This window comes from Molothrus ater, unplaced genomic scaffold (assembly GCF_012460135.2).
Source record: "Molothrus ater isolate BHLD 08-10-18 breed brown headed cowbird unplaced genomic scaffold, BPBGC_Mater_1.1 matUn_MA728, whole genome shotgun sequence".
Lineage (NCBI taxonomy): Eukaryota > Metazoa > Chordata > Aves > Passeriformes > Icteridae > Molothrus > Molothrus ater.
In genome coordinates, this window is record NW_023416597.1 from 1 (window position 1) to 13,177 (window position 13,177).

Sequence of the window (13,177 nt, forward strand, 5' to 3'; positions counted from 1 at the left end):
GGGGACCCCCCCCAGCCCCCCACCACCATTCCGGGTATTGGGGGGGGGGTCCCTGGGGGTGGGTTTTTGGGGGGAGGCCCCTCCCCCCGCCCCATCGCCGGCACGGCCCCCCCCTGCGCGCGCCCGCCCCCCCCCCGGCCTCGCGCAGCCTCGAGGACCTGAGCGCTGTGGGGGGGGGGGGGAGGGGCCCTGGGGGGGCTCTGGGGGTGGGGGGGGGCTCTGGGGACCCTCCCCCATCACCACCCCCACCCCCATCACCCCCCCCATCCCCCCATGGCCCCTCCCCCCGAGGGGGGGCTCCCTCCCCTCCCCCACCCCCCCACAACCACAGCTGCGGGGGGGGGCGGGGGGGGCGGAGCCGCTGGGGCCCGCAGAGGCTCCGCCCACTTCTCCAGCCTCGAGTCCGAGGTATGACCGGGGGAGGGGGGGGGGAAGGGGGGGACACCGAGGGGACAGCCCTGGGGACACTCTCAGATACCCTGGGGACACTCCTGGACACCCTGGGGACACCCAGACACCCCAGCAACAGAGGGGACACCCTGGGGACACTCCCAGATCCCCTGGGGACACCCCTGGGGACACCTGGACATCGCCAGGACAAAAGGGACACCTCGGGACACCCCGTGGGACACCCCTGGGAGAGAGGGGACAGTGGGGACACCCCTGGGGACACCCCTGGGACACCCCTGGGACAGCAGGGACACCTCGGGGACACCCCTGGGGACACCCCTGGGACACCCCTGGGACAGCAGGGACACCTCGGGAACACCCCTGGGACACTCCTGGGGACACCCCTGGGCACGCCCACAGCCCTGGGGACACCTTGGGGACACCCCGGGGACACCCCCACAGCCCTTGGGACGCTCTGGTGGCCCCTGCGGTGACACTGAGGACACGGAGGGGCCCCCCTGGCTCCTGAGGTGACACCAGCGAGGACACGGACACGGCGGGGTGGCACCTGATGTGACAGCGGGGACAGCGGGGCACCCACGGGGACAAGGACACGGACACGGAGGGTCCCTGTGGTGACACCGAGGAGGAGGAAGATGTCACCCGGGTGACACTGGCAAGGACAGCAGGGACAAGGACGTGTCCCCATGGAGTGGCAGCCACCAGGACCCCGTGGTGACACCGGCAGGGACCAGGACACGTCCTGGTGGCAGCGAGGACAAGGAGTGGTGGCACTCGTGGTGACAATGGGGACACGGATGGGTCCCCGTGAGGTGACACCAGGAGGACAAGGACAGGTCCCGGTGGCACCGAGTGACAACGAGGACAACGGTGACAAGGAGGTGACACTGCGAGGACAAGGACAGCTCGATGGCACTGAGGTGACACCAAGGTGACAATGAGGGGGACGGTCCCCACGGTGTCACTGCTGGGGACAAGGACAGGTCCTCGCTGAGGTCACGTTTTGTCCCCTCGTCCCTAAAGTGCCACCATGAACATGAGCCCTGTCCCCAAGGGTGACACCAGGGCCACCAGCAAAGCCCCAGGGGACAGCTCGGGGTGTCCCTGTCCCCATGAGTGACACCACAACACTGTGGGTGACACTGTGACCCCATTGGTGACACCACAACACTGTGGGTGGCACTGTGACCGTATTGGTGACACTGTGACCCCATGGGTGACACTGTGACCCCATGGGTGACGCCACGTCCCTGTGGGTGACACCGTGACTGCATCAGTGGCACCATCACCCCACAGGTGACACTGTGACCCCATTGGTGACACCACAACACTGTGGGTGGCACCGTGACCCCATCGGTGACACCGTGACCCCGTGGGTGACACTCTGACCCCGTGGGTGACACTGTGACCCCGTGGGTGACGTCACATTCCTGTGGGTGACACCAACCCATGCCTGTCCCCACAGGTGACACCACATTCCTGTGGGTGGCCCTGTGACCCCACAGGTGACACTGTGACCCCACTGGTGACATCACAACACTGTGGGTGACACCGTGACCCCATAGGTGACATCACATCCCCACGGGTGACACCATGTCCCTCTGGGTGACCCCAGAGGTGACCCCACATCCCTGTGGGTGACCCTGCGGGTGACCCTGAAGGTGACACTGTGATCCCGAGGGTGACACTGTGACCCTGCGACCCCACAGGTGACCCCGAGGGTGACACCGTGACCCCGTGGGTGACACCGTGACCCCAAGGGTGACACCATGACCCTGTGGGTGACACTGTGACCCTGTGGGTGACACCGTGACCCGCAGGTGACCCTGTGGGTGACACCGTGACCCGAGGGTGACACCTTGACCCCGTGGGTGACACTGTGACCCTGTGGGTGACACTGTGACCCCGTGGGTGACACCGTGACCCCAAGGGTGACACCATGACCCTGTGGGTGACACTGTGACCCTGTGGGTGACACCGTGACCCGCAGGTGACCCTGTGGGTGACACCGTGACCCCGAGGGTGACACCTTGACCCCGTGGGTGACACTGTGACCCTGTGGGTGACACTGTGACCCCGTGGGTGACACCGTGACCCCATGGGTGACACCGTGACCCCGTGGGTGACACTGTGACCCTGTGGGTGACACCGTGACCCCAAGGGTGACACCGTGACCCCGAGGGTGACACTGTGACCCTGTGGGTGACACCGTGACCCCGTGGGTGACACTGTGACCCCCCCCGACCCGCGCGGGCGTTGGGGACGCTCCTGTCCCCTCCTGTGCCGTGGGGATGGGCTGGCACCATCCGCTGTCCCCGTGTCCCCAAGGCCGCCCCTCCCCCGCCCCGCTGCTGCTGCTGCTGACGTTTTTAATTAATGAATAATTAATGAATTAATGGGGGGGGAGGGAAGGGAGGGGGGAGACGAAACTGTGAGTGACGGTGACACCGCAATATTGGTGACACCGTGACGTCGGTGACATTGGTGACACTGTGACATCGCCACACCGCGACTGTGACACCGGGGCCACCCGCGGCCCCTCCCCTGCTCTGACCCTTGTCACCCCCCCTTGTCACCCCCTCATGTCCCCGTCACTCCCATGATGTCCCTGTGTCCCCCATGTCCCTGTCATCCCCTGTCCCTGTCACTGCCCCCTTGTCCCCAATGTCCCTCTGTCCACCCTCACAATGTCCGTGTCCCCAATGTCCCCATGTCCCCGTCCCTGTCCCCCCACGATGTCCCTGTCACCCCCATGTCCCTGATTCCCCATGTCCCTGTCCCCCCACAATGTCCCCCCCGCCACTCCCTCGTGTCCCTGTCACTCCCCCATGTCCCCATGTCCCTGTCACCCCCCCAATGTCCCTGTCCCCCCCACGATGTCCCCATGTCCCTGTCACCCCCCTCAATGTCCCTGTCCCCACAATGTCCCTGTCCCCCCACCCCGTCCCAGCCCCGCCCATCCAATAAAGAGCTTTTCTATTCCTGCTGCAGCCGGACAGACGGACACCGCGGGGACAGAGGGACACCGGAGGGGACGGGGGAGGGGACAAAGGGGACAGAGGGGAGGGGACAGAGGGATGAGGGAGGGGACATTGGGGAGGGAACACGGGACACGTGAGGGGACAGAGGGGACAGGGGAGGGGACACCAGAAGGAACAGAGGGGACAAGGAAGGGGACAAGGGAGGGGACAGGGGAGGGGACAGGGGAGGGGACAGGGGGGACACGGGAGAGGGGACACCGGGGAGGGGACAGGGGGACACGGGAGAGGGGACACCGGGGAGGGGACAGGGGGGACACGGGAGGTGACACCAGAGGCGAGAGGGGACAGAGGGGACAGTGGGAAGGGGACACCAGAAGGGACAGAGGGACACGGGAGGGGACACTGGGCACACAGGAGGGACAAGGGAGGGGACACCGCGGTGCCACCCACCCGGGGCCCTCCCCCAGTCCCCTCCCCCAATCCCCTCCCCCATTTTAAGGCCATTTCCACCTTTTTCGTTTCTTTTTTTTTTTTTTTTTTGGTCACTTTTTATTTCGCGGCCGTTCAATTCCCCGCGTGAAAAAATAGCTCTGAGCCCCTCCCCCCCCCGCCCCTCCCCCACCCCCGCGGGGCCCCCGCCCCTCCCCCAACCCCCCCCCCCCGGGGGCCCCCCCGTTTGGCACAGCCCCTCCCCCCCCTTCCTGAGTCAGAGACCCCCCCCAAAACGGGGGGCGCGCCCCCCCCCCCCAAAAAACAAACCCCGGAGATGGGGGGGGGAGGGGGGATTGCACCGATCCCAGGGGAGGGAGGGGGGGTCATGAATATTCATGAGGTGTTAATAAATAGTAATTAAAGGGGGGGGGGGAGCTCGTTACAGCGCAGCCCGGGGGGGGAGGGGCTGGAGACCCTCCCCCCAAAAAAGCACGAGGCGAGGGGGGGCCCCCCCCAAACATGCAGCGAATTGGGGGGGGAGGGGGGAGGGAGAGCGGCCAGGGAGCAATTAGTCCTCATTAGCATCTCATTTGCATAGGAGTCATTGCATAAGGCTCCCGCCGCGCTGGGGAGGGGGGAAGGGGGATGGAGCGGGGGTTGGGGGAGGGGGGGACCCCGATAAATGAGGACCCCCCCACCATGGAAGGGGGGAGGGCAGGTTGGGGTTGATTCAGGGGGTTTAGGGGTTTTTTTGCATATTACAATAAATACCGGCGGGTCGGACATGCAGACATGCTGGTCGGGGGGGAGGGGCGCCCAGGGGGCCCCACCCCCCAAACTGCCGCCCCCAGGGACCCCCCTGGGGGGGGAGAACAGCTTTGGGGGGGTCCCGGCCCCCCCCAAAAGGGGGCGAGGCCTGATTTGGGGGCTCTGGCCTAGTCCCGTTACCATGGAAACGCAGCCTGGCCTTGCAATAAAGCTCAGACCTGCTCCTGTTACCATGGAAACGCAGCCAGGCCTTGCAGTCAGGGGTCAGGCCTAGTCCTGTTACCATGGAAACTCAGCCTGGCCTTGCAGTCAGGGCTTAGGCCTGCTCCCGTTACCATGGAAACGCAGCCTGATCTCAAAGTGCAGGCTCAGGCCTGCTCCCGTTGCCATGGAAACACAGCCTGGCCTTGTGGTAAGGGCTCAAGCCTAGTCCCGTTACCATGGAAACGCAGCCTGGCCTTGTGGTAAGGGCTCAAGCCTAGTCCTGTTACCATGGAAACGCAGCCTGGCCTCACAGTAGAGCTCAGGCCTAGTCCCATTACCATGGAAATGCAGCCTGGCCTCACAGTAGGACTTGACCTACACCTGTTACCATGGAAACAAGCCTGATCCCACTGTGAAGGTTCAGGCCTTGTCCTGTTATCAGGGAAATGTAGCCTGGCCTTGCAGCAGTACCTAGCCTAGCTCTGTTACCATGGAAACATGGCCTGATGTCAGAATACTGCTCAGGCCTAGTGCAGTTACCTTGGAAACACAGCCTGGGACTGTAGTGAGGACTCTGGCTTGATCTTGTTACCATGGAAACACAGCCTGGCCTTGCAGTAGTGCCGGGCCTAATCCTGTTACCATGGAAACGAAGCCTGGATTAACAGTAGTGCTTAGGCCTAGTCCTGTTACCATGGAAACACAGGGTGGCCTTAGCCTAGTCCTGTTACCATGGAAATGCAGCCTGGACTAACAACAGAGCTCAGGCCTTGTCCCGTTACCATGGAAACGCAGCCCTGATTCACAGCAAAGCTCAGGCCTTGTCCCATTACCATGGAAACACAGCCCGGATTCACAGTAGAGCTCAGGCCGAGCCCTGTTACCATGGAAACACAGCCTGGCCTTGCAGTAGTGCCTGGCCTAGTCCTGTTACCATGGAAACACAGCCTGATCTCAAAGTGCAGGCTCAGGCCTGCTCCCGTTGCCATGGAAACACAGCCTGGCCTTGTGGTAAGGGCTCAGGCCTAGTCCTGTTACCATGGAAATGAAGCCTGGATTCACAGTAGAGCTCAGGCCTAGTTCTGTTACCATGGAAACGCAGCCTGGCCTCGCAGTAGAGCTCAGGCCTAGTCCCGTTACCATGGAAACGAAGCCTGAACTCCTAGTGGGCCCGGTTTCCCCCCTTCTTCCCCCATCTTGGGGTGACGCTGCCACCACAGGGGGACAGGGGGGACACCCGGGCAGGGCCCTACCTCCGCCGTCGTCCTCTGCCATCGGCGCGTCCGGCGGCTCCAGTTATTGCTTGGGGGGGTGTGGGGAGCCCAGGAGGGGGGACACACATGGGGGGGACGGACGGACGGACATCAGGGACACACAGAGGGGACACACGAGGTGAGGTGACACCAATTTAGGGGGGGCTCCCCAAGTCCTGAGTGATCATGGAAGGGGGGGGACACACGGGGTGGGGGGGAACAACAAGGACACCCAAACCCCCCCGAAACTGGGGTGGGCTTGGAGGGACCCCAAATATGGGGGGGGACACCCAGTCCAGAAAGTGCAGTGCAGCCTTTGGGGTGACACCAGGGCGGGGGGGGTCCCCTCGTCACCCCCTTTCACAGTCTCTAGGGGGGGCACCCTTCCCTTTTAGGGGAGGGGGGGGGGGTGGGGTGTCCCCAAAATCACCCCCCCCCCCATGCCGGGGTGCCCCCTCCCCCCATTGCCACTGATGAGTTTTTTTTCCCCCATTTCTCCCCATTTTCTGGGGGGGGGGGGGAGGGGAAGGGGGGCAGGAAAAGGGGGTGGGGGGTGGGGGGAGGGGCTTCCCCGCCCCCCCCCTCCTCCTCAAAGGATGGAGGGGATGGGGGAGCGGGGGCGCCGGGGGGGGCTGGGGGAGCTGAAGGGGGGGGCGGCGGGGGCCACCCGCACCCCCGTGATGCTGTTGAGGCTCCGCGACTTCTCGTAGCCTTGGGAGACAAAAAATTGGGGAGGGGAGTCAGCACCCCCCCAAAAAAACCCCAAAACACCCTCAGCCCCCCCCCCCTTTCATTTCCCAAACCCCCCTCAAAACTGGGAAACACCCCCCCCCAAAAATGGGATGTGAGACCCCACTCCCTCCAAAATCTTGGGGCCCCCCCCCAAAACTGGACAGGACCCCCCACCCCCCCCCCCCTCCCCAAAGGGTTTAGGACCTCCCCCCCAAAAAACTGGGGACCCCCCCCAATAACTTGGGACCCCCCCAAGAATTGGGACCCCTTCCCCCAGGAAACGGGGACCCCTCTCCAAAGAATTGGGACCTCCCCCAAAAACTTGGGACCCCCCCCCCCCAAAGAATTGGGACCCCCTCAAGAATTGGGACCCCTTCCCCCAGGAAATGGGGACCCCCCCCTAAAAGTTGAGGACCCCCCGCAAAGATTTGGGACGCCTGCAAAAATTGGGGACCCCCTCAAAGATTTGGGATGCCCCCAAAAATTGGGGACCCCATTACGGGGGTGGGGGGAGCCCCTCTAGTTTAGGACCCTCCTGCAAATGTGGGGGCCCTCCCCCCCAGGAATTGGGGTTGCCTCCCCAAAATTTGGGGACCCCCCAAGGGATACTGAGGAGATGGGGGGAAGCACCCCAAAAAAGCCTGGGAGGGTCTCCAGGTGTTTTTTGGGGTTCCCAGGTGTTTTTTAGGGGTCCTAATTGTGATTTTTGGGGTTCCCAGGTGATTTTAGGGGCTCCCGGGTGTTTTGGGGCTTCCCGTGTATTTTTGGGATTCCCAGGTGGTTTTTGAGGGTCCCCAGGTTTGGTTTTGGGGGTTCCCGGGTGTTTTTGGTGCTCCCAAATGTGTTTTTGGGGCTCCCGGGTATTTTTTGGGGTCCCCAAGTGTTTTTTGGCGGGTCCAGGTGTTTTTTGAGGGCTCCCAGATGTTTTTTGGGGGTTCCCGGGCATTTTTGGTCCTGCCAGGTGTGGTTTTGGGGTCCCCAGGTGTGGTTTTGGGGTCCCAAGGTGTGGTTTTGGGGTCCCCAGGTATTTTGGGGGGGGGGGGTCCCAGGTGCCGCCCCTCCCCCATCCCCCGGTGAAGCAGCGCCGCGGTGCGGGGGTGGGGGCGGGGATTGCGCATGCGCAGCGGTGCGAGGTGGGCGGGGTTATGCGCCGGGGGGCGTGGCCAGGGTGAGGGCGCCCCCTCCCGGCTGACCTGCGGCAACGTCGGGGGTCTCAGGCGGTGACGAGCGCTGGGGACAGAAGGGGAGAGGGGAGGGGTCACCCCGGGAGGGACCCCCCTATGGGAACAGGGACACCCTAAAAGGGACAGGGACACCCTATGGGGACAGGGACCCTCTATGGGGACAGGGACACCCCTATGGGGACAGGGACCCTCTATGAGGACAGGGTCACCCCGGGTGGGACCCCCCTATGGGGATGGACACACCCCTAATGGGGACAGGGACACCCTAAAAGGGTCAGGGACACCCTAATGGGACAGGGACCCTCTATGGGGACAGGGACACCCCAAGAGGGACCCTCCTATGGGGAGAGGGACCCCCTAAAAGGGACAGGGACCCTCTACGGGGACAGGGACACCCTAATGGGACAGGGACCCCCAAATGAGGACAGGGACACCCCGGGAGGGACCCCCCCCTATGGAGACAGGGACACCCTAAAAGGGACAAGGACCCTCTATAGGGACAAAGACCCCCTAATTGGGACAGGGACACCCTAAAAGTGACAGGGACACCCCGAGAGGGACCCCTATGGGGACAGGGACACCCTAAAAGTGACAGGGACCCTCTATAGGGACAAGGACCCTCAGACAGGGACAGGGACACCCAAATGGGGACAGGGACCCCCCCCCGCCCCCCTTGGCATGGGCGGAGCCCGCAGCCAGCCCCGCCCCTTGCACGCGCGTGTGCAAGGGACACCCAGAGCCCCCCAGCGCCGGGGGGTCTGTGCAAGCTCGGCCCCCCCAGTTTGGCCCAGTTTGGGGGGGCTGTGCAAGCTCGGCCCCCCCAGTTTGGCCCAGTTTGGGGGGGCTGTGCAAGCTCGGCCCCTCCAGTTTGGCCCAGTTCCCCCAGTTTGGCCCAGTTCTCCCAGTTTGGGGGGGCTGCGCAAACTCTGCCCCCCCAGTTTGCCCAGTTTGGGGGAGGGGCGGGACTGGGAGGCACATGCAGGAAGGGGGAAGGAGGATTTGGGGACCCCCCCCGGGGGGTTTTGGGGTACCCTAGGGGGGGGTTACCATTACCCCCAGGATTTTGGGGTACCCGAGGAGGTTTTCGGGTACCCTGGGGTGTTTTGAGGGGGGCGGTGTTTTTGGGGTACCCCAAGATGGGGTTTTTGGTACCCCCAAGATCTGGGGGGTGCCTGTCGGGGGGTGGGAGGTTTGGGGTATTGTGAGGAGTTTGTGGGGTGTTTTGGGGTACCCTGGGGTGTTTTGGGGTACCCGGCGGTCCCCCCTCACCCACCTTTGCGCAGGGTGGTTTTGGGGTACCGTGAGGAGTTTTTGGGGTACCCGGGGGGGGGTTGGTTTTGGGGTACCCTGGGGGTGGTTTTGGGGTACCCTGGTGTGTTTTGGGGTACCCAGGGGTCCCCCCCTCGCCCACCTTTGCGCAGGGGTCCCTCGGGGGGTGGGGGTTGGTTTTGGGGTACCCTGGGGTTGGTTTTGGGGTACCCGGGGGGGGGGGTTGGTTTTGGGGTACCCTGGGGGTGGTTTTGGGGTACCCTGGTGTGTTTTGGGGTACCCAGGGGTCCCCCCCTCGCCCACCTTTGCGCAGGGGTCCCTCGGGGGTGGGGTTGGTTTTGGGGTACCCTGGGGTTGGTTTTGGGGTACCCGGGGGGGGGGGTTGGTTTTGGGGTACCCTGGGGGTGGTTTTGGGGTACCCTGGTGTGTTTTGGGGTACCCAGGGGTCCCCCCTCGCCCACCTTTGCGCAGGGGTCCCTCGGGGGGGGGCGCGTAGTCCGGCCCCAGCAGGAAGCAGGCGCGGTCGCGGCCGCAGCGCTCGCGGCCCCCCCCGGGCCCGGCGGGGGCGTTTTGGGGGGGCCCCAGGCCGCGCTCCTCGGGGGACAGGGGCTGATCGATGGGGGGACAATCCTCCTGCGCCAGCGCCGCGCGGCCCGCCTCGCCGTTGGGACGGGATTCTGTGGAAATGGGGGGACGGCGCGGAATTGGGGGGGGGGGAACCCCGAAACTGGGATGGGAACCCCTGAAACTGGGGTGGGATTCTGTGAAAATGGGGGGGGACAGCACGGAATTGGGGGGGACAGCACGGAATTGGGGTGGGGATACCAAAATTGGGACGGGATTCTGTGAAAATGGGGGGACAGCACAGAACTGGGGGGGGAACCCCAAAACTGGGATGGGAACCCCTGAAATTGGGGTGGGATTCTGTGAAAACGGGGGGACAGCGCGGAATTGGGGGGGGGAACCCCAAAACTGGGATGGGAACCCCTGAAACTGGGGTGGGATTCTGTGAAAACGGGGGGACAGCACGGAATTGAGGTGGGGACACCGGAATTGGGGTGGGAACCATGAATTTGGGATGGGATTCTGTGAAAATGGGGGGCCAGCGCGGAATTGGGGTGGGAACCCCAAAACTGGGATGGGGACAGCACGGAATTGGGGTGGGAACCATGAAATTGGGGTGGGAAATGGGAACCCCAAAATTGGGATGGGAAATGGGAACCCCCCCCCGTTGGGACGGGATTCTGTGAAACAGGGGGGGACAGCATGGAATTGGGGTGGGAACCCCGAAATTGGGATGGGGACACCCCGAAATTGGGATGGGAAATGGGAAACCCCGAAATTGGGATGGGAACCCCGGAATTGGGATGGGAACCCCGAAATTGGGATGGGGACACCCCGAAATTGGGATGGGAAATGGGAAACCCCGAAATTGGGATGGGAACCCCACCGGGACACGCCCAGGACACGCCCAGGTAGGGGTGGGGTCATTTTGATGGAGCTTAAATTGTTAAAGTCGGTTTAAAATCGGGCAAAGGCCCCGCTGGAGGGAGGGGGAGTGGGGTTTAAATATTCTTGAGTGGCTGTAAATGTCAGGAATTCACAGAAAATGTGCCCAAATCCCCCCCCCCAAAATGCAAAAAATTATTCCCCCCCAAAATGTGCCAAAATAACCCCAACAGGTGCCAAAATATTGCCCCAAAATGCACCAAATTCTCCCCTAAATATTCCCCAAAATGCACCAAATTCCCCTGAAAATGTGCCAAACTCCTCTCAAAATATCCCAAACACTTCCCAAAATACCCCAAATTCACCTCAAAATGCACCAAATTGCCCCCAAAATGCCCCAAATTTGCCTCAAAATATCCCAAATGCTTCCCAAAATATGCTTCCCAAAATGCATCAAATTCACCCCAAAATATCCCAAACACTTCCCAAAAATATCCCACCAAAATGCACCAAACTTGCCTCCAAAATATTCCCAACACTTCCCAAAATATCCCCATAAAATGCACCAAACTGCCCCCAAAGTATCCCCCCAAAATGTGCCAAATTCACCCCAAAATATCCCAAGCACTTCCCAAAATATTCCCCACAAAATGCACCAAATTCCCTCCAAAATGTGCCAAGCTCCTCTCAAAAATATCCCAGAAACTTCCCAAAATATCCCCCCAAAATGCACCTAACTTGCACCAACTTCCCCCCAAATATCTCAAACTCCCCCCAAAATATTCCCCACAAAATGCCCCGAATTCCCCCTAAAATACCCCAAATTCTCCCACAAAATGCACCAAACTCCTCCCAAAAATGCACCAAACTCCCCCACAAAATATCACAAACTCTCCCCACAAAATGTGCCAAACTCCCCACAAAATGCATCAAATTCCCCTCAAATTGCCCCAAATTCCCCCCAAAATGTGCCAAGCTCCTCCCCAAAATATCCCAAAAACTTCCCAAAATATCCCCCCAAAATGCACTAAGCTCCTCTTAAAATACCTCAAATGCTTCCCAAAATATCCCCCCAAAATGTGCCAAATTCACCCCAAAATGCACCAAATTCCCCACAAAATGTGCCAAATTTTCCCCAAAATATCCCAAATGCTTCCCAAAAATATCCCACCAAAATGCACCAAACTGCCCCTAAAATGCACCAAATCCCCCCAAAATATCCCAAATGCTTCCCAAAATATTTGCCCAAAATGCATCAAATTCCCCCCAAAATATCCCAAAAGAGTCTCCCCTAAATACCCCAAGTTTCCCCCAAAATACCCCAAACGCTTCCCAAAATATCCCCCCAAAATGCACCAAACTCCCCCCTAAAACACCCCAAAAACTTCCCAAAATATCCCCCCCAAAATGCACCAAACTTCCCCCAAAATGTAAAAAATTCCCCCACCCAGATGCAAAAAATTCCCTCAAAAATGCACAAATTTCCCCCCAAAATGCACCAAATTCTCTCCAAAATCCAAAAAATTCCCCCCAAAATATCCCAAAAGCTTCCCAAAATATCCGCCCAAAATGCACCAAATTCTCCCCAAAATGCACAAATTTCTCCCCAAAATGCATCAAATTCCCTCCAAAATGCACCAAATTCTCCCCCAAAATGCGCCAAACTCACCCCAAAATGCACCAAATTCCCCCCAAAATATCTCAAACACTTCCCAAAATATTCCCCACAAAAATGCACCAAATTCCCTCCAAAATAGTCCAAACTCCTCCTAATTTCCCCCAAATTTTCCCCAAAATGTACCAAACTCTCACAAAATACCTCAAAAATATCCCTAAAAAATGTTTTCCCATATTATTCCCCCAAAATCCCCCAAAACTCCCCCAAAATCCATTCCCCCCCATTATTCTCCCAGCCCAAATCCCTCCAAAATTCTCCCCAAAATTTGCTGAACTCCCTCAAAATCCACCAAACCACCCTGAAACTCACCCAAAGTCGCCCCAAATCCATCAAATTCCACCAATAACCCCAAAATCCATGAAAATCCCCCTTGAAACTGTCCCCAAAATTCACTAAACTTCCCCAAACCCCTTCAGATTATACCACAACCCCCTCAAACCCCAAAAAAATCTGTCCCAAACAACTCCAAAATCCACTGAAACCCCACAAAATCCCCCAAACTCCCCTGAAATCCCCCAAAATTCACGGAACTTCCTTCCCAACTCCCCAAAACCCTTTAAACCCCACCAAACTCTGCCAAAAACCCCTAAAATCCACTGAATTCCCCTCAGAAGGCCCTCAAATGTCCTAAAACTACCCCAAGCTCTACCAAGACCCCCTAAAATTCACTAATCCCACCCTAAACCCCTCTAAAACCCCACCAAACCCACCCTAAAACCCACCAATCCCCCCCAAACCCCACTAATCCCACCCAAACCCACCCCAAATCCCTCCAAAACTCCCTCAAACCCCCAAATCTACCCCAAACCCCACCAA

At 60.2% G+C, this 13,177-nt stretch overlaps 1 protein-coding gene across 2 annotated transcripts; it reads right to left on the bottom strand.

The window, feature by feature from the left end:
• Positions 1-3,928: 3,928 nt before the first annotated feature.
• Positions 3,929-10,853, bottom strand: LOC118701132 (uncharacterized). Of its 2 annotated transcripts, XM_036405760.2 has the most exons (3): positions 9,696-10,853; positions 7,975-8,011; positions 3,929-6,760 (listed from the first exon to the last, which is right to left on the bottom strand). In XM_036405760.2, exons 1-3 carry the CDS (start codon positions 10,500-10,502, stop codon positions 6,639-6,641), a joined length of 966 nt encoding a protein of 321 aa, XP_036261653.1. In that variant the 5' UTR covers positions 10,503-10,853; the 3' UTR covers positions 3,929-6,638. The 2 variants fall into 2 exon arrangements, with proteins under 2 accessions (XP_036261653.1, XP_054374280.1); XM_054518305.1 differs by lacking the exon at positions 3,929-6,760 and having other exon boundaries at positions 7,038-8,011.
• Between the last annotated feature and the right edge of the window lie 2,324 nt (positions 10,854-13,177).